A 25,397-nucleotide genomic window follows, 5' to 3' on the forward strand; every position below is an offset into this window, starting at 1 on the left:
TGATCTAAAGAAAAGTATCTTAAATAAACAGCCACCAAGTACACTCTGAAAACTACTGCTTTCACCTATTGCATTTCAATGACAGATATTAGAGGGTGGGACAGGTTTCTGTCATGTTGCTGGTATCAGAGACAAGGATGGATGTTCACTCATATAGGCTAACCTGTCAGCATGAGAACACCTTTCAAAGGTTAAAAAACCTCAGTGGTATTCTTTGAATTGAAGCAAGCACTTCACCTGTCATTATGGAGGTATATAGGTTAGAATAGTTTCTTAATGTGTGTAAGTAAAGCATGCTGTGTGTTTTTATGAGCAGCCTGTGAAGCCATTTCAGTGGCGTGATCAGTGGAGCAGTCAGAGCTATACAGAATATGGTTTGAAATGAGGAAGTGAGTTCAGTTCAAAACCTACAGAGGAAACTGAGACACACGTTGCTCTGCGCTGAGTTCTGTGGTCTAGAGAGAGAGAGAGAGACGCCAAGCTACCGTTTTTTCTTGCGCCGCGTCTTTGTCGTGAGTTCGTGTTCATTTTGTGGAACAAAAAGCCAGGAGTTCAAATGGGCTGAAGCAAGCACTTTGCTTCAGTTTACTACAAATCCATATGTCAGGATGAACAGCAACAGTAAATCAGTGAACTCCATTGCAATAAAAGCGGAGGTTAAGAGGCATGAATCTGTCCAGAGTGCAATCAACAGGCTTTTCAAGCAGTTTGAAAGGGTTGGAGATCAACAACTGCGTTCCGGCCTCAAGGTTTACCTTCACAGCATTCAAGGTGAGCTTATCTTTCTTTGAGTGCATGGCAGTGGTGCTTAAATTTTGTTTGTTTTATACCAGACAGAAAATACACAGGACGAAAATCAGGATATATTGATCAGAAAATTGGGCTGCATGGCCTGGCTTGCAGGACACTCATGTAAAGTAATAAAAAGTTTGTTTGGGTTTTTTTTTTATAGCAAGTACAATTTTCACATTTCAGTCATTCATCCTTGTAAACGCGCAATGCTGTCTTTGTATTACAGTGAGTTTTACTCTTTGCTTGTTCCCATAATATCAGAGGTGTACTGAGGAAACATGATACGTGTTTCTCGATAATATCTTCCTTCCTGTCTCAGCGCGTGTCTCTTCGGGGAAGAGCCCTTCAGTCGATGATCATTTACACTTCATCTCATTCTGAGGGTAAAATTCACATCACAGTGTCTGGTTTGTAGCGGTATGTATTTATCAGTCAGCCTCAGGACACAGGCAACCAATGGCAGCATCCCTCAGCTGCCATCGCCATGGCAGCAGGATGAAACCTGCTGTGTGGCCTACTTCCTGTCTGCCAATCTGCAACTGCCCTCAAAGCCACTTCCTTTTAGACAAACAGGGCCTTTACATGCGAAGTTTGTCACTTTACATCATTTCCTCCAGTCTCTCCCACCCTTTTCCTTCTTACTACATAATGCCACAGTGTGTTACAGAGAAATCCTCTTCATTTTTTAGTTTTACTGTTTTGAGTAGTTGTTTAGATAGACGCTGCTGTGGAGATGCGGTCCATACGAGGGCAAAGATGGGATGGAATACAAACCTCAGAGATTAATTGGCTTACCTCTTGATTTCAACAATTTATTCATTAGCCTGTCACACTCATTACACCATCTGACTGTGAGTTGAAGGTCATTTAAACCCCTAATGACTTATAGGGACTCTGTGATGCCAGCTCCAAAAAGCTTTGAGGTCTTTTCAGGATCTGCCAGATCTTGACATGTTCTGAGAGGCATTCCCTGTGCTTAAAACCATTCAATTGAATTTGTGCATAATTAGGTTTGAGTGTCAATGCTCCACTGAGGATCAAAGCCGCTGTTCCCTCCATGGGGCCTGGATCTGTGAGCGTGGAGTTCACTGGCGTTAGAAAGAGAGCCACCTCTCTGTTGGACTTAATAAGCGAGTGGGATGTGGTCGACTGACTGTGTGCCAAGGAAAAGGTGGAGAAAAAAAGAGAGGGAGAAAAGGGTGAGATGCTCCAGGGAGCAAAATGAAGACATTTAAATGTGAATCTGACTCATAGCGGCCGGCAGTGCTCACTGCAGCATGGCAGGAGCGAGAGAGAGAGAGAGATTGAGAAGGGAAGATAGATTCAAGAGGGGTGAGGGAGGATGGCTCACAGTGAAGGAGAAATGAAAAATCACCCAGCATGACCACTGCCCTTGGCCACTGTCCATCTGACAGCATCCGCCCATGGGTGTCAGAGTGGGTTTATGTCTATGTGAGCCTCTCTGTCTATTGTCCTGTCCAAAAAGATAGACAGGAAACAGAGAGAGAGAGAGGTGAGAGAGCGAGAGGAGGGGGGGCACTCTAAAAAATCTCTGCCTTAAGGCATCCTGATTTCTCCTTTTGCATATGTGGGTGTCTATATCATAATGATTTGATTCACCATGCAGTACAGCCAGCTGCACCAACTTCATATGCACGGAGCCGTGCGTGCCCCCCACACATGATCATCTCCTCACACTTGTTAAGAAATTGGATTTTGCACACACATAATTTTAGCCATCATGTTGATCCTCTGACATGATTTTCCCTGATGATTTTTTAAAACATTTTTTTTTAATCTTAAATGCAGCCCATTCATTCTGAGGCACTACAGAGGGCTTTATCAGTGACTCTTCTTCTGTGTTTGAGGCAGCGATTGCGGTCGCTCTAAGGTTGTGCGTTTCCCCTTGAGCCAAAGGCGGCTGTCAGAGGTCTTTTGTATTCAGAGTGAGTAGTTATTGCCCTCTCACTGACTGTGGAAGGGAGGGGGGAAGCGGGGTGAGCAGGTGGACAGTCAGATCGTGTATTATGGGATGTTAGTGGGAGGTTGAGAGAGGTGCACTGTGGGGAAAGGCACCCACTGATATCACATCAAGGAGTTTCTTAATCAGAGAGTAATTAACATGAAATTACACCCGGTAATAATCCAAGTGATGAATGTGTAATCTTGTTTGCTGCCGTGTTTTTGTTGTAGCGCGTGGTGTAATTGCAGTGTTTCCTTTTGTACTTTTTGCACAAAAAAAATATTGTTATTAGAATTTTATTGCTTGCATATTTCATGTAATTCATAGCACAAATAGGTTATAAGCATGGGCATGTATGCTGTACTGAGTATGTGCATCCTACGTATGTGCAAAAAATGAAAACATTTTTACATATATTGCACGATCTAATGATGCAATGGGGAAATTAGTTTGCATATTTGGAAGGAATTTTCTGTATTGACACAAAATTAGAGGTGATAGAGATGTATAAATCTTTATTTTTTTCACTGTGTAGTCCAACTATTGATGTCCAATATGTCCTCCTCCCCTCACCCTATTGCTTGGTTCGTGCTGTGATCCCAGAGCTTACCCACTTCTGCTAATGAACACATGCTGTAGTAGGCAATAGCCTACAGATCAATACATTTACAGGAAATCTCTTTCTCCCCCTCACATGTGCTGCACACACATGCACACACACATCATTTCGATACAGAGATCCAGGCAGCGATACAGAGTGTACTGAAGGAGGAGGAGGAAGGAAGGACATGGAGGAGATGATTGTGCCACCAGAGCCAGGAAGATTGTAACACCTTAGCAACAAACAAGCCAAGCCTCCTACTGAGGAGGAGCCACAATGAAACACACACGCACACAGGCACTGACACACACACACACACTTGCTCACACAAGCACAGAGTGTTGAAGACAGATGGATGATGTTGATAATACGATTCTGGCAGCTGTATAAATGAGACAGGGAATAGACACTTAGAAAAGAAAAACCCTGCCCTCTTCTCTTCCTCTCCTCCACAAACATGCACATCCATCTATTTTACTGTCACTCTTGACCAGCCCTGCTCACCTCTCACTTTTTCTTTTCCCCTCTTTCGGCCACTGATGTGTTCGCCTGCGGTCTCCCCTCATTTAGCAGGTCTAGTTTGTGTATGCTGCTGCTTTACCACCAGCCTTAACCCACCAGCGCTCTGCTGCCTCCCCCTCCTCTCCAGCACACAGGGAGAAAAATGGAGGGGAGGGGATCGGGATGGGAGGAATAAGCAATAAAGAGCAGGGACCCTGCACAGTATGCCTTCTGAGAGAGGCAGCAGGAGAGAGAGAGAGAGAGGGAGAGGGAGAGAAAAAATAGAGGGAGAGGAACAGAAGAGAAGCAGGGTCCTCCTGCATCGTATGGATTGCCTTTTGCAACAAGGAGGGGCATGCAGAGGGAGGGACACTGGAGATTCCTATCAGTATGTTTGTGAGAGAAAAAGAGAGAGACAGAGTGAGAGAGAGGGAGAGATGAACTGTGCATGTGTGTGTGTGTGAGAGAGAGAGAGTGCGCGTGCGATCTGCTGTGGACTCGTTGAACCTGTGCGACGGTGTCTCTATCGGAAGGCTTCAGAGCCAGGGAGCTGTTGAGCAGTGACTCGCCTCAGCGCCTCCTCTGTGCCGGCGCACTGTTGTCATGCTCAACGCCTGATGTGCTCAGAGGACACAGCCAGCCGGGGAGACAGCGCGAGGGGTGTGATGGCCGGACGCACCCTGACTCGGTCATGCATCTCCAGATATCCGCCGGGGCTTCTGCTGGCTTTTCCTCCTGATCCCCTTCAGCCCTCATCAATGTCCTCCCTGTGTGTCTCCGCGAGACTGCCTGCCTCCCTGCCACCGCGCTCTCTGAATGGATGCTGCTGTCAAAACACATGTGTGGCTTGGAATGAGATCCCATGATCTGGACTGGACTGCACACAGCTTTGGGTGCACTGTACCATGCAGCTTTAGGTTGATGCTAAGGATTTTTCAAAGACTTTTCTTCCTTCACTTTGCAGCTGCTGGTTATTACATTCTTGGTGACGTATGACGCGGGGCAATTGTTTTTCTGACTGAATCATGATTTTTGCTCGGGCACAATATGAATGAGGAGGTTGAGCTGAACAGCATAGAAGATGGGGGAGCTGCACATAAAAATAAGGTCAAGTAAATAATTACCAGCAGGGATGAGGCAACAGACACTATAATGAAGATTTATTTGCCTCAATAGCTGCATACATATGCATTGGATAGATATAAAATGGATGTTTTCTAGGAACAAAAGAGCTGCTTGAAGGTGTGTTGAAGGTTGTGAGGAAGAGAGGCGTTTTTTTTTTCTTCTTAATTCCAGAGAAATGGAAAGCACAGTGAGTGAAGCAGTCCGTGACTGAAATTAAAATCTGAAACAGAGGTATAGGGAGTGGGGGGATGGATGAAACCAGTAGCATCTCTGCTGCCGTATCTTCTGAGGGAAAACTTAATCTCCCTCCCTGTAAGTTTTTAGTCTGTGTCTTGCTGTCAAGTCCTTTGGAGGAGTCACATCTCAACGCCCTGGTGAACTGTCAGTTGTCCATGTCGCTCTGTTTGGCTTCATTCATCTCCTGTGTGTCCACTGAAGCCTGACCACATGAGCGGAGGCGGCACCCTGCAGCAACGCACCACCTACCTCATCTCCCTCACCCTGGTCAAGGTAGAGGCTGTGGAGGAGAATGGAGGGGAGGCCAAAAAGAGCGCCCAGGGGAAAGGGGCCCCTGCTGGGCCGGGGACCGAGTCAAGGGAAAGGGGTGGCGAAGAGGCCGGGGCAAGAGCAGAGGCTGAGGGTGGAGCTCTGCCAAGGGCCGAGAACGGAGCTGGAGTTGTTCAGGGACAACCCCAAAGTGCTGATGATGCTGCTATTTCGAAGGGGGGCAAAGTTACTGAACTCAAAGAGGAAGAAAGAAAAGCCCTCAGCCCATTGAAAGACAAGGTACCCTCCATTGTTGATGTTCCAACTAAAGCAAGTGAAAAGCCACCAAGCAATCTCTCGATCCCCTTACCTGCCGAGAGAGCGGCAACTCAGAAACCGAAGTCTGCGGAAACAGACACAAGAGTAGAGAAGACACTTTCCACCTCAGAAGCCAAGCAATGCAGATCTCCATCACTGAGCAGCGCATCACCAACAGAGCCAGTCGAGCCCTGCCGCACCCCGACCAGGAGCAGCCTCGCTATCCGTCCAGTCGGACAGCGGCCCATGAGTCTGCTGAAGTCCCACAGCAGTGTGGCCACCCGTGGCCGGGACTCCAGGGAGGGAAGGGAGCGCAGCCCCACCTCGGCCCAGAGTCTGGACCGGAAGGACTGCCGGATGCCGACGCGTTCGCCGGGCCCCTGCAGGGCCTCGTGGGCCGAGGCCAGCCGGGCCGAAGGATGGAGGGACGAGGCCGAGCTCGCCCAAGCCAGAATGCCACTGGAGATTGGAGGAGGGGTGGCCGTCATGGTGCGAGACATCCCAAGGAAGGAAAGGCTGAAGACAGGTTCGGCCTCTTTGCCCGCTCCTGCTAGCCAGGTCCCCAAACCACCACGGAAGGGTAAAAGCCGCACCCTGGATAACAGCGACCTGAACAGCCTTTCTGAAGACCTGGGGCTGGCCAGGGAGGCCCAGGCACAGCACGGCCAGGGCCAGCGAGGCTCCGCCAAGGATCGGAAGATGCTCAAGTTCATCAGCGGGATTTTCACCAAGAGCAGTTCTGGGGCTGCGGGGTCGGCGTCCACGGCACCTCCTGTCTATATACAGAGAGATTCCAGTGAGGAGGAAGGTAGGAGGTCACACACTGGCAAGAACAAGCAGGAACACACACACACACAACCTCACTGTCACCTCTTCAACTCTGTTTCTCCCTTCATGTTGGCTTACGCTCATGACAGCATTACGTGTGGCACAGACACCCTTTTGTTCATTTCCATGCCAAACACTTATCAGTCATAACCACTTCAACCGTGCAGAGGCATCCATTTAAACTGAGGCGGGGTTGGGTGAGGCGGGGTGGGGTGATCTTTTCAAAGAAACCCACACAGAAAACATTAACAGGCTATAATAGTGTCACTTGCCGAGGAAGATTTTCCTGAAGCGATGTGTGACTGTAAGTTGACGACAGATGAAGTTCTTTGATCTGGGAACTGACAATGGAATCATCTTGGACAGTCTTAATCTAATTCCCCTCAGAACGCGGCCCGATTTCACACCGCTGGAGGCATAATCTCCACACTCCACACACATGCAAACGTATGCACGTGCACACACACACACACACACACACACACACACACACACACACACACTTATAGACACACACTTACAGACACGCACTCAGCATGCACAGCATGAGTTTAAATCTCATAATGAAGCTAATGGGGAGAGGAGCTGGTTGGACGAGCTGGTGGCATGATCACAGACGGATTGCACTGCTCTTGATTTATTTTTTTCCCTGGCTTTATTTCCATGAAACTGAAATGGTTGGAATGGGAAAGACATGAGGCAATATGTTTTCACCCACGTCAAAAGGAAGTGTGGTCCCACAGCCAATAAAGAACATTTCTAATCCCATCTTTGATATTCCACCCACTGCATGTTCTGACACTATATGGGGCTTGTTTTTGGTTTTCCCTCCCTCTCTCTCTCTCTCTCTCTCTCTCTCTCTCTCTCTCTGTCTGTCTCTCTCTCTCTCTCTCTCTCTGGCATTCACATCAAATTTCATCATGTCAAAAAGCATTCATGTGGCATTTTAAGATTTAGGATCTACACTGGTTGGCTGTGAGTTGCCGTTGCTGCTTTTTGTCTACACTGTGTGTGTGTGTTGGCGACTGTATCACACAACAGTGTTTTTCTTTCACAAACATGTTTGCTCAAAGAGCGAGTGTAAGCCTGGAGTGAGACTGTGTGCTTGTATTCATTCATTCATTGTGTATTCATGCTGTTAGGCATGCACTGTGGATCCACTCATGTAGTGAGTCTAGCCCTGCCGACTACACACACACACACACACACACACACACTCGCGCACACGCACACCCCCACACACACATACACACACATACTCACGCGCTCTCTGGGCAGGAGGAAGTGTTGCCATGGCAACCGGCAGGACTGCTGCTTCTGCCGCTGCTTCTACAGAGAGGCAGAGCCTGATGAAACAGAGGGGTGGAGGAGGAGAAGTGGAGTGTGTATATGCGTGTGTGTGTTTGTGAGCGTGTGTGTGTGTGTGTGTGCATGGCTGTGCTTTTGCATACATTAACACAAAGAGGGAGGATTCTGAAAACATTCCAAAAAGAATTAAGTTAGGAAATTGGCTCCTTGAACGTGAGTTACAGGCGATGTGGGGGTTGCGGTGGATGGCATGTGATTGGTTTGGAGACAGCGTGGATAATCGGCTTTCCATAGAATCTGTGTCTCGAAGCAGAAGAAGGATCACGCTGTCTGATCACCTTGGCAAGAACTCTCGCCTTATGTGATCCACCCATAAAGAGACCTTTGACTCATGATCAGATAGAGAAAGTCTCTGTGTGTGTGTTTGTGTGTTAGGAGTTGCCTTTTTTTCCCCAGGAAGCTGTCTACAGTGGCAGTTTGTGCCCAAGTGCCTTTGCCTTTCATCTAAAGCACATCATCGCCGGCTGCATCTGTGAGTTATCGGCCTGGACAGTCCGTAGCCGCGATTTAGAACTGGGCTCGAGTTTAATCATCATCCATCTTTGAAAGACAGATCACACGCTCACATCGCGCGTAGTGGGCACTATATCAGTCTGACTTTCTCTGCAGTCTGCCAAGAACACATTTTCCTTGTCCCCCTCTGTTGCCTTTCACTCCCGTTTTCATTCTCTGCACCCCCTCATGCTGTATTTTCTGTGAATCAATTTCTCTTCCTCTCAGTCTCTCCCAAGCCCCCACCCCACTTCTCTCGCCTCCCCCTGAAGCTGCAGCTGGGTGTCTGGGTGTGATCGTCACAACACATTGGGGGCATGCCACCTATAGTGCCCACCAGGGACGCTGGCACAGCTGCATGTGAACCCTACCCCTCTTGGCCATTGTATATGTGTGTGTGTGTTTGTGCGCATGCTCATGTGATCTATCCCATACGGGGGAGATAATATTGGCGACTGCACAGCCAGGTAGCCTGTCCACTGCTTCCCAGTTTGGCCTCAGTTCATTTTAGTTCAAAGAGGAAAAGCCATTCAAATCCGCGGAGGCGCAGCGGCCTTTGAATGGCAGCTTGTAAAGGCCATTGTAACCCATCACATAACTGCCCATCATTTACTCCACATGGGGTGCAAAGTGGATAACCAGTGATGTCGCTGCACCTTGTCGAAACCCTGCCGTGACTGAAAGGTTACATTCATTAAGACGACCTGCGAGCCCACACTTGTGTTTATAGCCACCAGTCACCCAGCAGCTGTGTGATTTATTGCTCTCCTACTGGCCATTATGACGATTGCCTGTTTTACTGTACATGATCAAAATGATGAATCTCTCTGCCCCACTGACTGTCTGTCTCTTTTCCATCTCTCTCCAGTAAATATCGCCAACAGCCAGGAGTGGACCCTCAGTCGATCTATCTCAGAGCTGCGACTGGTAAGGCGGGATGCACCTGTATTAGAAACAAAGCATAACATCAATTTGTAAATGTGTCATTTCATACCAGCTGTCAAAAGAAAAGACCTCCGCCAGCTTTGCACAATTCTCCAACTTGCTGTTACACCCAACAACTTCATTCCTATGATTTGAATTTTTAGTCAAACTGATTCTTTAACTCTGCAAACTCCTCTTTAGTGTGTGAAATGAAGTCTCTCTCTCTTAGTTTCACAATAATGATATAAGTGGGGGGGGAAGTCCCAAATCACCACCAAAATCTACTGACAGACAGAAACTGACAGGTCCACAAACACAACTTCCTTGGCGGGGGTGATGAAAGTTAATTTGCAGAATGCGTCAGTCAGGAGGTTAAGTGTGAAATAGGTTCCCGTGGCCATGCCTGCACAACGGGCCCGTGTGAGCTCATCTTCATGTCGCTGTATTTCCCTCTTTGCTTCCTTTCTCAGGGTATTCTGGGAAGTCTTAAAAGTGGCAAGTCAGCGCTGGTGAACAAATACATTACAGGCAGTTATGTGGCGCTGGAGAAGCCTGATGGTAAGAAACATAAAAAAAAGTCTGCGCAGCTGTGTCTTGATCGCAACTCCTTCATCAAACAGGGAGAAAAAAAATGGCTGAGTTGAAAAAAAAAAGAAAAGAAAAAAGGGCTGCAGCTTTTGCTTACAAATCACAAATATTATAAGAGCTAATTTTAGTTTGTGTGTTTGCTGAGTCCTTATGTTTTTTTTTTTTCTGTTCATGTCTCTTTGTAATTTCAAATATATGAAAATTTCAACTTTGTCTTGAATTTTCGCTTTCTAGCTGGTTTAAGTGCCTTGCATGTTGAAGAGATTGCCGTGTTAGTTTTGCCCAGCCTGGCCTGTGAGACGGCTTCATTCTCTCTAAAAAGCAACTCTGTCATGCTGCCACCGGCTGTGTGCTGCTGAATGACTTGTCTGTCATTGTCATTGTCCTTGTCAGGCGGCAGGTATAAAAAGGAAGTGCTGGTGGATGGACAGAGTCATTTATTACTGATCCGGGAGGAAGCTGGACCACCTGATGCACAGGTGGGGCTCTGTGTGTTTGTGTGTGTGTGTGTGTGTGTGTGTGTGTGAGAGAGAGAGAGAGAGAGAGAGACAGAGAGAGAGAGCAGTGAGAGCGGTGAGCATACATTAATTCTAATACCTGCAGACTTCATCATCTATCATGCCCACGTCAGGCCAGCTAACGCTCCCCCTCCTCCTCCTCCTCCTCCTCCTCCTCCTCCTCCTCCTCCGCTTGTCCTTTCTTCCCCCCTGCAGTTCAGCAGCTGGGTGGATGCAGTGATCATGGTCTTCAGTCTGGAGAATGAGGCCAGCTTCCAGGAGCTCTACCAGCTCTACAGCCAGCTCAGTGCACACCGCTCCGACATCCCAGTCATCGTGGTCGGCACCCAAGGTCAGCACAGGAGTCACGTGAATCACAGCCAAGTAGATTTACATGTTACAGGACTTTGTAGGCTTCCCCCTGGCCCTGAACCACTTTTCAGCAGACTAACAGCCACAGGGCCACATCCACTCACCAAATATAATCCAGTAATATCATTGTAAATGAAATCATGCAAAGTGACCCCTGGACTAAATGTTTTATCAAAGAAAAAAAAGGTATTTATGTAGTATTTTTTCCTCAGGGAATCAGTCATGTATCATTTATTTACTAATTAAAGAGGCACTATGCAAACCCAAAAACATTGAATAAGCACATAATTTGATGGCTGAATCAGCATGGTTCTCATTATGGTAAATTTTGATAAGCATCATTGATGAAGGCGTGAGCCTGAAATGTTGGGCACCTGTTTGCAAATAAAAGAAAAATAAAAAGACCAGAAATGGCAAGTCTGTATGCAGTCCTCTACCATATGGTTTGTAAAATTTTGTGTTTATTACATATTTTTTGTCAGTTGAGTCTGAGCGGCTTCATTTAAATCAGCCCTCAGCGATATTTCATTGTGCACCTTTAACTAGATTAACAGCTAAACCAACTAAAACTGACTGGGAATGAACAGCGTTGCTTGTTGTTTAATTTTCCTGATAGATGATTGTAAACTGAGTATATTCAAAAATAAGTAGCCCAGGCTGTATTTGCATTGTACCTGGTGTTTTATAGACTTTGTTGCTACTTGTTCCCTTTTACTTCAGACAAAATCAGTAGCACAAACCCTCGTGTGATTGAGGATCAGAGAGCCAGGCAGCTGTGCCTCGACGTGCGCCACTCGCTGTTCTACGAGACCTGCGCCACCTATGGGTTCAATGTTGACCGGGTGTTTTCTGAGGGTGAGTCGAGTTTAAGTTTTCATCGCTGAGCCCAAGATGCTGTTTACCCTTACGAAAGGTGTTTGGAGGAATTGCCTGATTCACCAGGGTGAAAAACCTGCATTAATTCTTTGCTGACACACACGGTTCAGCGGTTGGTTCAGTGAAACAATGTGATGATTGCTGTCTTTTCCTTTTCCTCTCAGCTGCCCAGAAGATTGTGGCTCAGAAGAAGCAGGCAGCCCTGCTGGCCTCCTGCAAGTCTCTCCCTAACTCCCCCAGTCACTCTGGAGGCTCTACACCTGGGTCAGCCACTTTCCCCGGCCAGGTAACACACCTAAATCACGTTGATCGGAAATTCTCCACTGCCGTTTAAATGAGTCCTGTGAACCTGTGGGACATGAGACTCACTCGGCACAATCAGGGGCTGTAATACGGTTTCAGATTAAAGGAAAGCAAAAGCATTAAAACTGCAGTCATTAAGCAACACATGCAACAATAACGGTACAATCATGCTAAACAAACCTCTGCACCCTTTTTTTCTTAGTTTTTCTGTGTTGGTCAGTGCCAGGGCTGGCTCATAAAACCATGTGGCCCTGGGGCACAAACCTGCCCACCCCCTCTATTATGTTCCCGCTGATTTAATGATGAATATGTACACAAACAAAACTACACAGACTCTGTATATTCGTCAGTAACTCAAAAAAAAAAAAAAATTACCTGGAAGAAATGGAAATGAGACCTTTTCTTTCTGTTCTCTCTTCCTACAATGTATGGGAAAAATGAACAACTAACAATTTGTGATGGAGCAGACCTTTAGCAACTCTTTTTTGGCTACAATCTTTAAATTCCTCCCAACTGACTACTATATTGTCTCCACATATCCATGCAAATATTTCCACTCCTTAGTATAAGATAAAGTATGACTAGTTAGGGCAGTTGTTAGCCCAGCTTTATCCAAGTAATTAAAATGTCCATGTCTGTGATGAGACAATATTTTCCTTTGCTTTTCCCAGTTGGTGTCTAGCTCTATTATATAGTAGCAGTAGACCTACATATGGTCCACATACTAATAGGATGACCCAATTTTAAAAAGAATGGTGATGAAACACACTGTGTCTGGGGATCCCATGCCATCACAAAGAACATTTGTCTGGGTCTGTATTTTTTTATTTTTTTATTTTTTTTTAAATAAGTCTACTTTGTAGTTAAGATTGATACATAACCACAAAATGGCAGGCAATAAACGACTGGGGCCTCTGGTGATCAGGATTCCTCCGGCTGTGTCCCATGTGCTCGGACAGTAATCCTGCCCAGGTCAGCACGATGTGTTTCCATTTTAGCCCCGACAGTACCTGGAGTCAATAGGATGATTTAAGTGATATTTGACTAATTTCAGAGAAGATTCAAGGTCATTCAGTATATCTGTTTTGTGTCCACAAATTTTATTTCCTCTAGTTTGTGATTTTTTTTTTTTTTTGTAATTTTTAAAAAATCTATTTTATAAGGCCATGTGATAAGGTCAAGATAAGATAAGATAAGGTCAAAATTACAACAAGGCTAGCTCGCCAACAACCATAGTGGGAAACAAAACCTTTTGGGACTAAATACATCAAACATGACTTTATGTTTGAATTTTTTTCGCTGTGGTCCACTGAGGTTTTGTCAGATCAAATTTCTTGCCATTCATAGAAAACTATATCGTGCTGACATTTTGAAACATCACAACTCAGCTAATTCCTGTTATATCTAGAATCCTGATTTACCCGACTCGATTGTATGACTTGGTGTACTGTTGTAAGGCATTCATGTGCACTTCCTGCTGGGAAACTGGAATTATACAATAAATCCTGCCCCACATGAATGGGGCCACCTAAGGTGCTCCTCCTGAAGCCTCATCAGTTAAATAGGAATAAAATGTGGGGTTGGAGTTTTGTGATTGGTTTATACATCTGATGCAGCTGAGCACATCGTCAGTGATGTAACCTGGGGTCACCAGTCTTTCATCATGGTGGTTCTTAGTGCTTCTTTCTCGATAACAGTTAAAAATGATAAAAAAAAAAAAAAAATACCCTTGACCTCAACCTTATCCATCCAAAAGCTATCAGAAATGAGCCAAGTATCACCTAAATCGGCCTATTTGTTCAAGAAATATGTAATTCTAAGTTTTCGGCCAGTTAGCAACTAATTATGCATGCTCATTATAAGTTAATTAGGTCAAGGTATAGGTGCTTGCCCTATATCAGGACTGGGAGAGGACTCCTTAATGGTCGTCTGGGCCAAAACTTCTGCCTTCTGCCAAAAGCACAGACAAAAGTGCATACTCCTACAGCCCAGACTTTTAGGGCCAGGGGAAAATAGTACATAGATTGTGATCTGCTCGCTCTGATGGTCTTCAGCTCAAAATGATAGCAATATTTCACTCTGGTTGGACAATTTCACTTTTTGTTTCATCGCATCAGAGGTTCAGGAGCATCTTTCCCTCCAACATTATTGTCCCTAGGATCTGGTCTTATAAGGCTATTTATGTTTTCAGGCTTTTTTCTGTGTATATTGCATTGATAAATTGAAACAGGCAAAATTACCCCTTTATGAGGCAGTTAAAAGGAAATAGTATTACCTCAAGGACACTTTGTTATTTGTCCTTATTTATGTATATGTTAACAGTACATTTTTAGGATACATTTTGAGGGTGAAATTAAGAATATTTTGTAGGGTTACGGGTCCTGCAAATGGATAGTTTTGGTGATCAAGTACTCATCGGAGGATGATGTGTCTGCAGTGTGAAGTTAAAGCGATACAATGCAGGGTTGGCACAGTCGCTTGCTGGCCTTGAAGCAGTACTTCCTCTTTGCTTTCAATCAGCTTTCAAAACATTTCCCATGAACCTCCTTCCTCTGTTGAATCTGTGACGTAAGCCGCCTACCAAAAGCACAAGAAACCACAAAATGTCAACACAAGTCTTTACCAGTGACAGCAGCACTTACAGTATGTTGACGAGCTAATTAAATTAAAAATCTATCTGCATGCTTCATTATGAATATTCACATTACTAATAGGGAAAGCGGATTTGTCTATGTAAAATAATAAGCATTTTACCTGTTCAACAAAAAATGAACCATCTGACTCTTTGGTGCTTCATTACTTGTCTCCATAAATTGAATGCAGTCCCAGTTGTAGCTCCTTCTTTGCTGTGACATCTATCACTTTCCTTTTCTGCTTGCAGACTTTCTGAAAAGTGAATTCTTGCAGGATTGGTAGACAGTAAATTCATGTTCTTGCTATCGGCTAAGAAACACACCATGGAGCAGTCTAGTCTCGTGATGCATGTCTGGTCTTGTGAGAAAACTGAAAGATGGCTGGGTGGACCAAAACGTTTGAGGCTCTAGCAGCAAAAGGACTCGGTGTAGTGAAGCGCCAGCGGGTGCAATTTGTTCCGTGCAAGCTCATGAACTTAATAAGCTCATAGAAAAAAAATGCCACTTTAAAGTCATCCAGCAAAGTGAAATTTCATCTGCGGTACAGTCCATCACTTTCTCTGCATCCGTCTCATCTTCATAAGTATCACATTACCCTTACACATACCAATCAACGACTGAGAAATACAAACTGTCGATCATCACTTCCACTTTCTGCACATTTGTTTGACCTATTTTTTCCATGTCATCTCATAATATCAATTTCATCCCATTGTCTCTCTCCATCTCTCCTCCCCTCACACTCCTACTCCCATCTCTCTCTCCTGACCTCCCGACCTTCCTCCCTCCCCTCTCTCTCTCAGGCCAGTAATGGTCAGAGTGCCGACTACTCCTACTCTCTTCCCTCCACCCCTGTGGTTGGCCACAGAGAGCTGCGGGTTGTACCGGGGGGAGAGGGGGGAGGTAGTGTCAACTCACGTTCCCTGAAGAACATCCCTCATAGAAGGCCCTCCCTCTTCAAGGTCAGTTGTTGCCAACTGTCTCGGTATCACACCTTCTCATCTCCTGTCATCTCACGCTGTCTGCTTTGTTCCCGGTTCACCTCCCGCTCTGACTCTCTCGGCTGAAATTTTCCGCTCTCTTAAACACAGTCTTGTCACTGGGTTTCTTTCAGAACCGCGAGTCAGAAAAAAAGACGGCTGATCCTAAAGGCGACCTGGGCAGTGGACGGGCCATTCCTATCAAACAGGTTTGTTTGACATCACAGTGCCAGAGCAAAAGCCACAATAAAAAAAAAAAAACCCAACAGATTCTGCAGTGAAGCAGGGATTTATTTATCAGCTTCAGTATTCTTGCTGCTCAATATGTGCCAATTCCCTCTTCAGCAACAAGGGGGGACCAAACAAAGTAAAAATACAGTTGTCTATTTATTTCATCTTACATAAGCGGCACAAAAAAAAAAAAAATCTGTTTCATCTTTTCAACCTTTCTCAAGGGTGTTTCTAATAATAATGCACAAGTGCTTTCAGCTATTGTTGTTGGCTTTGTCGGACCACATTTTCTGTTATCCTGCTTCACTTTGAATAGACTGTCTCTGTGGTGCTGGCTCTAAATCAGGCGGTTTGGTGCAGATGCAGAGCGTTGTTTATGGTGAGTGCAGTGACCTTGGTCCTTGTTTTTGACAGAGCATCCTGTGGAAGAGAAGTGGGAGCTCTCTGAATAAGGAGTGGAAGAAGAAATACGTCACCCTGTCCAACAATGGCACCCTGTCTTACCACTCCAGCTCCAGCGTAAGAGAACACCACAAGGCAGATCAATACAATGGTGAAGCACAGTGAAAAAAACATCAGCTAATGGCTGGGAGAGTTTTCACTGCAGAGAGAATGACAGCAGCTTTCTGGTGTTTAGCTACAGCGGTCTGGGACGGCATGGAATTTCACCTTCAGCTAAAGCGGGGATCAGATCGGGTCATTTTTAGGGGCTCAAAATAATGTCAGAGTTGCTTTGAAACTTTTGCTTAAGGATGGTGTCAGGATTGTTCAGCTCAGGCCGTATTAAAATTTTGATGGCCATCAACACAATCCAATGTAGCACTAGTTTTCAGTCTCAAAAATGATTATAAATTTGTCCTTTTTTTTTTTTTTTTTTTTTCTTGCAAATGGTACTTTCTAACAAGTTTTATTTTTTACATTTTTATTGAAGCATTTAGTTATTTCCATAAGTACATATCAAGCCAAAACAAGAAATATAGAAAAGAATGGAAAAAAACAAAATGGGAAATGGACCCCAAACCACCTTCCACCCATCACACATATAAGAAAGTAGTAAAAGTAAAATATGTAGCTGTGTGCATGTAAGTAATTTCAATATGCATACATGTACGTACATATATCTGCATGTAACTGTATCAATCCAGTGAGGCATGAGGTCTTAATGTATGTTAAAAGGATGAGTGCTACAAACTGTGAGCACATGACAAATGACAAATTTCATAGTAATTCTCTGCTTAAGAAGATGTAGAGATGCAACTAATGCCAGAAAAAATCCCCATATTTTTTCCTTGTTTTTTTCCTCACATTGTACAAGATCTTTTCGGGTGTATTATAAGATGGCAAGTCATTCATCTCTGTGATGGAGGGGATTCGAATCTCCAGTTTTGCAAATACATAACAAGTTTTATTTAGCATTTATCATAACACGTCTGGTATGCATCTGAACTGTTCTACTGCAGCTGATGCTGTGTTCACCTGAAATCAGACCGTAGGATTTCTGTCCTGCAAATGTCCGACCTGCACCAACATGGCATTCATGGTGTCAGTGCGGGACAAATGAATGCTCACAAGAAGAAGAAAATCTGAATTTTCCTCCATTGGGAATACCAGAAAAAAAAAGAGCATTCACTTTTGCTGAGTTGAAACTGTGAACATCATCATGAAATTTCTGTGACATGTGACAACTTACAATATTTCCCCCACAAAGACTGCATTTGCCATCATCAGCATAGCGAGCAGTAGAGACTGAAGTGTAAAATGCTGATGATGAAGACAATTAGTGCGCAGATGAGCCATGTCACCTCTGAAAGTACTAACACATTTTGAGTTAAACCATAGCCAGTGTGGAGAAAAAGTATGGTATGTTGCTGTTCAACATAAACATCATCTATGGCCTATGGACATGGTCTACTTTTAAAGGGCCGTCACTCTCAGTGAATTTGGGGCCAGTACTCTGAGTTAACCCCTTCATGACGGCTTCTTTACAACACCAGTCACTAAAGTAGACAGTGACAATTTGGGCAGTGGCATTTTACATTGTCATGTTACATTGTCAACTAACATCCTGGAACAGAGCTAAAACTTTTTCATCTCACGTGGCCTACAGCAAAGGTTCTTGTCTTTCCTCTGGGTCCAAAATGTCCTGGAGGAAAGTTTCTGATGAGTGGTGTTTTGTTGGTTGCAGGACTACATGCAGAATGTCCACGGGAAGGAGATCGACCTGCTGCGTGTGACAGTGAAGGTTCCTGGGAAACATCCTCCAAGAGCTGTAGCTCCTGCCGGGCCCTCCACCGGCCCCTCCCCCGTCCCCAGCGGCCCAGTGGCGGGAGTCAACGGGCTGAGCAAGGAGCTGGCAGCCCCTGACAGCTCCAGCACAGGTACTGCGTGTGCTGTGTTTGTGTGAACAGGACATGTGAACTTCAAAGACACTTTATTTGACCCAAAGCTGTGGGTCTGGTAGTGCCATGGATGCCAGTTTTCATCTTGTGTTTTTCAGCGTTGTGCACAGATGACTAAGTCACAGAGTAGTCACCTGTGCTCAAAACTCAAAGATTTTTGTTGCTGTTTTGTGTTGTTCCAGGGAGCAATTAGTGTGTGACACCGACTGCTAGGAAGCAGGCGAGAGCTGAATGTAATGTGCTCGGTGATTTAATAATGAACCACACAAGGAGGCAAATTCAAGTGCTTTAACCGTTCGTTCTGTATAGTTTAGGAAGAACAAAACAGAATGAAATGGACCCAAAAGGCAAAAGGAGTTAAGAGTCTGCACTCACAAAAAAAACAAAACAAAACAAAACAGCTGTTTGTATTTAATAAGTCATTCAGGGGAAGGAGAAGAGACAACATTTCAGTGCTAAGCATTCATCAATTTTCAGTTTTCAATTTCGGCACAAAGGCTCATAGTTAAACAGAGGAAGCATTACAGAGGAAGCTAATTACAGGCAGGTGTTACCCGATTCATCACAGAGGACAGAGGACAGAGGACAAACACTTCCAGAAAATCCTGTTGAAATATATACACAGTGATGTACAGTATATACAGATATACAGTAGAAAAACTTTCAGTTTGCTTCACAAACTCATCTATGAGCAATTAGCACATCCATAAATGTACATGATCAGAAGCTATTATGTGTTACCTTCAAAGTTCAAAGCTTTCAGTAACATTCATGAAATAAATGAAAAGCTTCAAACCTTTGTGCACAACTCATAAATAAATTCATAGAAATTGATGCATGTTACCACAAAATTAGACCAATGAACCTAAACCAGATCCTTCAGTCATGCCATAATGAGCATAATGTGAAAAAAGTTTTTGACAGTTTTTTCTATACCAATACATGCAGATCAGCAACATTGTGGCCCGTCTCTATGATGTGTCAGGCCGGAAGAGAAGGAATGCACTGTTGTTTATTATTATTGCAAAGCTTATTCAACCTAGTTTCTAATTTGCAAGTTGTCTGGAAATGTTGCTTTTTTTTTCAAGGACATAAGTTCTAGAAAAATAAGAACACAAAACAGTAAAATTATTTAAAAAAAAACAAACAAAACAAAACAGTAAAGTACAATTTTTCCAATATGGTAAAACGTAACATTATATTATGGAATGATATTGTGTTGTATTACGTGATGTAATATTTGCATAAACAAATATCTGCCTCATTTAAACCGTGATTGCTGCCCTCACCTTATCTACATCATGTGAGCTGCTCAAAACAAGAAACATTTTTATATCAGCGCCCCCTCTGTCTCTGCTGTGCTCCCTCAGGTCCTCAGTTGTGTCCAGCCAACCTGTCAGTAGCCGACGACAGGTCCGGTGGTCTGTCCCCTCAAGGCGGGGAGAGAGGACTTCAGCGCTGTCCCTCCTCACTGTCCACCAAGGCACAAAGCGTCGGTATGTACTGTGGGAAATAAAACGTTTCAATCAGAGCAACCAGTCAGGAAAAATACTTTGACTGCGAGACTGTGCATAATGTTGCCTCAGCTCAGTCTTGATCTCACACCTGTGCATTAGATGCCCTTGAGGGAACGGCCAATCCCTTTGCGGGAAAAGACCCGGGCCAATCATCTCCCATGAGCGACAGGAAGAAGAACAGGAGGAAGAAGAGCATGAATCAGAAAGGAGATGCGGCTGTGGGTCAAGCTGAAGGTAAATGAAAACAGACTGCCACTTGTGTAATAATATATTTGATTGTATGGGGTATATTACAGGGTCTACCCAGGTACTATAACCAGTAAAAGCTAAATAAATAATTACAATATATGTGACATCTGTTATAATTGTGTTGGGTGTAAAGCTAAAATATCTGCCTTTTGATGTGTGATCCCAAATCCTTATGGAAAATTAGAATAGGATTAGATCGACTTAACGTCACCTTTGTGGTCCTTTGTGTATTTTATATTGACTGCTGCTGGTGAAATGCTAACTGTTTAGGAAAGGAGACTACAGCAGCCATTCACCTGTCGCTGGCAACAACTGGATAACAATAACTATATATTGTTAATAACAATATAATAACTATTTAATATGATAATTATGAGATAAAAAGTGATGCAACACGACAACTTCCACCTACAGTCTCTACAAATAGATCAGATAGAGAAAGTTTGCAGGGCTGTTGTTTTTAGGGCTTTTTGAAGAAAGTGAGTGAGTGATTTTTGCAGTCACTCCTTTTGACTCTCATCTGGGAAATGATATTATAAATAACTTTAAAAAAAAAATCAAGTGACAGTGTTTGACTGCATATCGCCAGAGTTTTCTTTACACCTCTGTCCTCTACTTCTGTCTTTTTCCTTTGTGATAATTATGCTTAGAGAAGTAACTTGTTTTCTGCTGAAAATTTCTTAATGGTCTATTCTCAACTCTTGCGTTTGTCTTCTCTCTGTTTCTCTTCTTCCTTTTCCTGTGCTCGTCTCTCGCTCCGCAGCCAAACGCAAAATGTGGAAATTAAAGAGCTTTGGTAGCTTGAGAAACATTAATAAGACAGGTAACCAGCGGTGATGGGCGCTGAATAGTTTGTGTGTCTTTTTTGTGTCGTTCTGTGTGTCTTAAATATCTTTCAGTGTGTGTGTCTGGCACAGCTGCATCATAAATATAAGTCGTTTATTTTCTTTTTCCCCCCATACTAATTATCCCAAGATTTTTCTTTTTCCCATTCCCAGCAAGCTGTTTTGTGTTTTTGCATGTGATTCATAATCCTCATTATAATAATCTAGATTAATTTGTTTGTTTACTCATAGCATTCTCACTTGTGTTTGTGTTGCTTGCCTTGTCCCTGCAGAGGAGGAGAATGCATACTTTATTATAGTGTCGTTTACTGGGCAGACGTGGCACTTTGAGGCCCAGAGCCTGGAGGAGAGGGACGCCTGGGTGGCGGCCATAGAGAGCCAGATCCTGGCGAGCCTGCAGTCCTGCGAGAGCGGCAGAAACAAGGTGAGGAAATGCACACACTATTCACAACAGTGGATGATCCAGAATTATATGGCTATATCCGGATGATTTACATCTTAATATGTATGTGTGGTGAACATCTCCAGGCACGGAGGAGCAGCCAGAGTGAGGCAGTAGCCTTGCAGGCCATCCGTAACGCCAAGGGCAACAGTCTGTGTGTGGACTGCGAAGCACCAAGTGAGTTCCTCAGCTTCACTTCACCCTCTTTCCTCTGCATCTGTCCCCGTGGTGACAGAAGTGATCTGCAGTTGTTATAATCAGTCTGCCCTCTCCCAGATCCCACGTGGGCCAGCCTGAACCTGGGTGCGCTCATCTGCATCGAGTGCTCAGGGATCCACCGGAACCTGGGGACCCACCTGTCTCGGGTGCGCTCGCTGGACCTGGACGACTGGCCGGGGGAGCTCACACAAGTCCTGGCTGCCATCGGAAACCACATGGCCAACAGCATCTGGGAGAGCTGCACGCAGGGCCGAACTAAACCCACGCCCAACGCAACACGGTGGGTACAAGTGGCGAGTTCAGACAATAATTGCAGATGGCGTTTTAGGTGAAGCATTTCCCTCCTCTTCATACTTCTTCTTTGATGTGTTTTCTTTGCCAAAGTTGGATGGACGTTATGTTTTCATCTGTCTGTATATTAACGAGACGTCTCAGAGGGTTCTGAGCAGATTATGATCAAATTTAACCGACAGTTAACCCTTAGTCCACGGATCAGTTGATTAGATTTTGGTGGTGATCAGGATTTGGGATATTAGGTCATTTTTATGTTTTAGTCATGATTACTATGCTGCGTTGATGTAGTAATAGGAAAAATCAAACCCAGAAGACAAACGGTAAACAAACATAAACTGTTACAGGGCTTTGTAAAGGTTTGCGCTCTAACAAGTGCCCTCTGCTTTAAATCTAAATCACATAGGAACATGTAGCATAATGACACTGGATTTGCATTCATGTTGATTGCGAAACATCTGGCAGCAAGACATCCATCCATGCAGAAGTGCCATGGCACATGCTTGGGTCATTTACACTTTGATGTTTTGATGTGTGTGTGTGTGTATACATATGCATGACCAGGTCTTCTGTGTGCTGTTTTTCCCAGTGAGGAGAGAGAGACGTGGATCCGTGCCAAGTATGAGCAGCGGGTGTTTGTGGCGCCTCTTGTGTCAGTCTCGGGTCTCCAGCACACGGAGGACGGCGGCTCCAACAGCATGTCGGGGTGGCTGCTGTCTGCGGTGACTGAGCGAGATCTGCCCAGGCTGCTGCTGCTCCTGGCCCACAGCACCAAGGAGCAGATCAACGCCCATCCGGCCGGGTCGCCCTCGCTGCCTCGCACGGCCCTGCACGCTGCCTGTCAGCTGGGAGATGTAGTCATGACCCAGCTGCTCGTCTGGGTGGGTCCCTCTTTTCTGTTCTGCTCACAGTTCACCCCCTGAATTAACACATTTCACAATATGGCAGGAGCTGGGATTCAAACCCACGCAGTCACAGCAGGTGGTTTTGCAGGAAAGGATGCTCACCTGCCCCATCACCTGGCTGCTCTGTAATCCACTCATATTTCCACTCAGATTTAGCAACATAGTATATTGCATTGTATAGTGTTGAGTTGCAGTGATGCATAGCAACCATAGTTAACTAAAGCTAAACTAAAAACTAAAACTGGGTGTGAAAAAACATTTTAGTTAACTGAAATAAAAATAAAGACTAAACTTTAGAAAAAAATATAAACTAACTGAAACGATATTGTGTACTCACAAATTAACTAAAATTAATGTGTGTGTGTGTGTGTGTGTGTGTGTGTGTGTGTGTGTGTGTGTGTGTGTGTGTGTGTGTGTATTTGTGTGAGTGTGTGTGTGCACAGAAAATGTCTTTAGTCAGTTCGGTCAAATTTATCAACACAGCTAGCATGAGGAGGCGTTGGTGCTGGTGTTTATTGAGACTGGGACGTCGACATGAGTGGGAGTCAAGTCTCCTCACTAAGGCACCCAGACAAAAACAAAGTAAAACTAATACTGAAACTAATAAAAAATTAAAGCAAAACATTTTTAAACAATGAAAACTAAACTGAAACAAGAACACTCACTCTGAAAACAAATTGAAACAAAACTGAACTGAAAACAAACAAACAAACAAAAAAACAAAGTTAAAATAAAAACTAATGAAACATGCAAAACCATAATAAGCCTGATAGCAACCAATATCAAACATATTAGACTGTTGTTTGTGGAGCTAAAAATAAATGCAAATGGGGGACTCCTGATTCCGCCATGCCTGAGTAAGACACTCTTTCTATGTCCTACATTTGGTAAACCCTTTTCAATAAAACATACTTGACCAAAAAAAAAAAAAAATTATAAATAAATGCAAATGATGCTGTGTAGGTTGACGTCACACTGTCTCATCCTGGGAGCACCATGTTTGTGGTTAGTTTTGCAGTGAGCATGCTGAGGTGTTGTCATTAGAAACAACAGCAGAGTGATCTGACAGTTTTGAATCTCTGCCCCCCCTCCACAGTACGGAAGTGACGTGAAGGCAAAGGACAACCAGGGTCAGACGGCCCTGATGATGGCCAGGAAAACAGGGAGCAAAGGGTGTGTTGATATCCTCCTCCAGCACGGCTGCCCCAACGAGACGTCCCCCACCACTGCCACCCCTGTCCTGTCCCGCCGGTCCAGCACCGCCAGCCTGGGCCGCACCAACTCCAGGAAACGGGTGTCGTAGCTCGGCCTGAGGATGCTCCCGGTGCAGCATGCAGACGCGCGCCACACACGCACACACACACACACACACGCACACGCACACACACACACAACCTTACATGGATACAGGCAGAGCGGACACTTTGGGCAGGGCTAGAGGACTTGCTATATAATAACTAAGGAGAAACCCTTCTTCTTGTTTCTGAAGACTGAACAACATATCAAACAACTGAAAAAGCAATATCCACTCAATTCGCCGACGATAGATAACATTGCTGAAATGTGTGTTGCTGTTGACCTCATTTCCCAATGACTCAAGTAGAACTTTGTAGCCGTCTTTAGTAAATTTTAGAGCAGACACTGTTACTGCTTCAGTTTCACTTCCTCTGACAGAAGTGCAATAATCCAGCCATCATGATGGGCGGACGACGAGTTGTTTGAGACTGAAAGTGGATAGAGCAAAATGTGTCGGCTGGCTGTCGTGAGAGAATACGGTTGAGGAGGCGATGCTTTCTCCAAATTTGTTGTGACTGGACCAAAACAGCTATTTTTCTTTGGCTTTACAAATAAAGTATAAACATACAGTATGTCATGTTGTTAGTTATGTGTGCCTGTTGCAACAGTACAATGGTCGATTCGGCCGATATAAATTGTTTTCCAGTGATGAACCAATTGAAATAATTATGGCATTCTACTTAGACTAGAAAACTGAATGGTTTTGAAATATGAAATATGTCAGTGTTACTCTCACAGGTTAAAGATATGATGTTTTACTATGCTGTAAATGTACCTACTACATACTGTACTTAATGTTGAACTCTGTAACAAACATACAACTTAAAAAGTCGGAAAGAATAAGACCCAATTTTGTAAATGGTTTCTTACTAGTAGTTTTGAAAATATATGATTGTCAAGTTTGTTTATTCATTGTCTTTTATAATTTCTTATTCTCATGTCATAACAGCATAAAACAGTATTCGGATGCTTTTACATGTACGAACATGGCTATTTGTTGAACGTTTTATTTGGGACAGCCAAGTTTATGACATTAGATAATGCAGGAACATAATCACGAATATCATTGTTTTATAGGTCTATGCCATGAATTTCCATTGCGCTATGATGAGTTTACATAGCAAAACGGGGCATCATTATTACTTTTGACACTGTGGGTCATGTGATTCCGTCATGAGCTAAAAGAAATGGTGAGCTAAATAAAATAAACTTTTTTTTATTAGCATTATTATCATCATTTGTGCTTGGCTTTGTCTTTTGCCGGTATTTTCCAACTTCTCTGTTTACTTACATGACATCTTATATGCTATTCGCTGCAATGAGACATCTCAGACTCTGGGGGGCGCACTTTACTAC

At 44.2% G+C, this 25,397-nt stretch overlaps 1 protein-coding gene across 2 annotated transcripts; it reads left to right on the forward strand.

Annotated features, from left to right (window-relative positions):
- Nucleotides 1-438: 438 nt before the first annotated feature.
- agap2 (ArfGAP with GTPase domain, ankyrin repeat and PH domain 2) lies at nucleotides 439-25,231 on the forward strand. Of its 2 annotated transcripts, XM_030056300.1 has the most exons (19): nucleotides 4,485-6,594; nucleotides 9,343-9,401; nucleotides 9,869-9,956; nucleotides 10,380-10,465; nucleotides 10,700-10,835; nucleotides 11,576-11,710; nucleotides 11,896-12,017; nucleotides 15,471-15,629; nucleotides 15,782-15,856; nucleotides 16,293-16,397; nucleotides 18,064-18,256; nucleotides 19,648-19,773; nucleotides 19,894-20,028; nucleotides 20,807-20,866; nucleotides 21,161-21,312; nucleotides 21,417-21,507; nucleotides 21,607-21,829; nucleotides 22,430-22,721; nucleotides 23,842-25,231. In XM_030056300.1, the coding sequence occupies exons 1-19, from the start codon at nucleotides 5,430-5,432 to the stop codon at nucleotides 24,046-24,048; spliced, it is 3,609 nt and encodes a 1,202-aa protein (XP_029912160.1). In that variant the 5' UTR covers nucleotides 4,485-5,429; the 3' UTR covers nucleotides 24,049-25,231. The 2 variants fall into 2 exon arrangements, with proteins under 2 accessions (XP_029912161.1, XP_029912160.1); XM_030056301.1 differs by lacking the exons at nucleotides 4,485-6,594; nucleotides 20,807-20,866 and adding an exon at nucleotides 439-771.
- Nucleotides 25,232-25,397: the final 166 nt, after the last annotated feature.

This window comes from Myripristis murdjan, chromosome 7 (assembly GCF_902150065.1).
Source record: "Myripristis murdjan chromosome 7, fMyrMur1.1, whole genome shotgun sequence".
Classification (NCBI taxonomy): Eukaryota; Metazoa; Chordata; class Actinopteri; order Holocentriformes; family Holocentridae; genus Myripristis; species Myripristis murdjan.

Bases quoted from the DNA above. Each gene is read 5' to 3' on its own strand.
- agap2 (XM_030056300.1), top strand. From the start codon at position 5,430: ATGAGCGGAGGCGGCACCCTGCAGCAACGCACCACCTACCTCATCTCC. The intron at 9,957-10,379 runs GTAAGAAACATA...TGTCCTTGTCAG, and splicing joins GGCGCTGGAGAAGCCTGATG to GCGGCAGGTATAAAAAGGAA. The intron at 20,029-20,806 runs GTAAATGAAAAC...CTCGCTCCGCAG, and splicing joins GGCTGTGGGTCAAGCTGAAG to CCAAACGCAAAATGTGGAAA.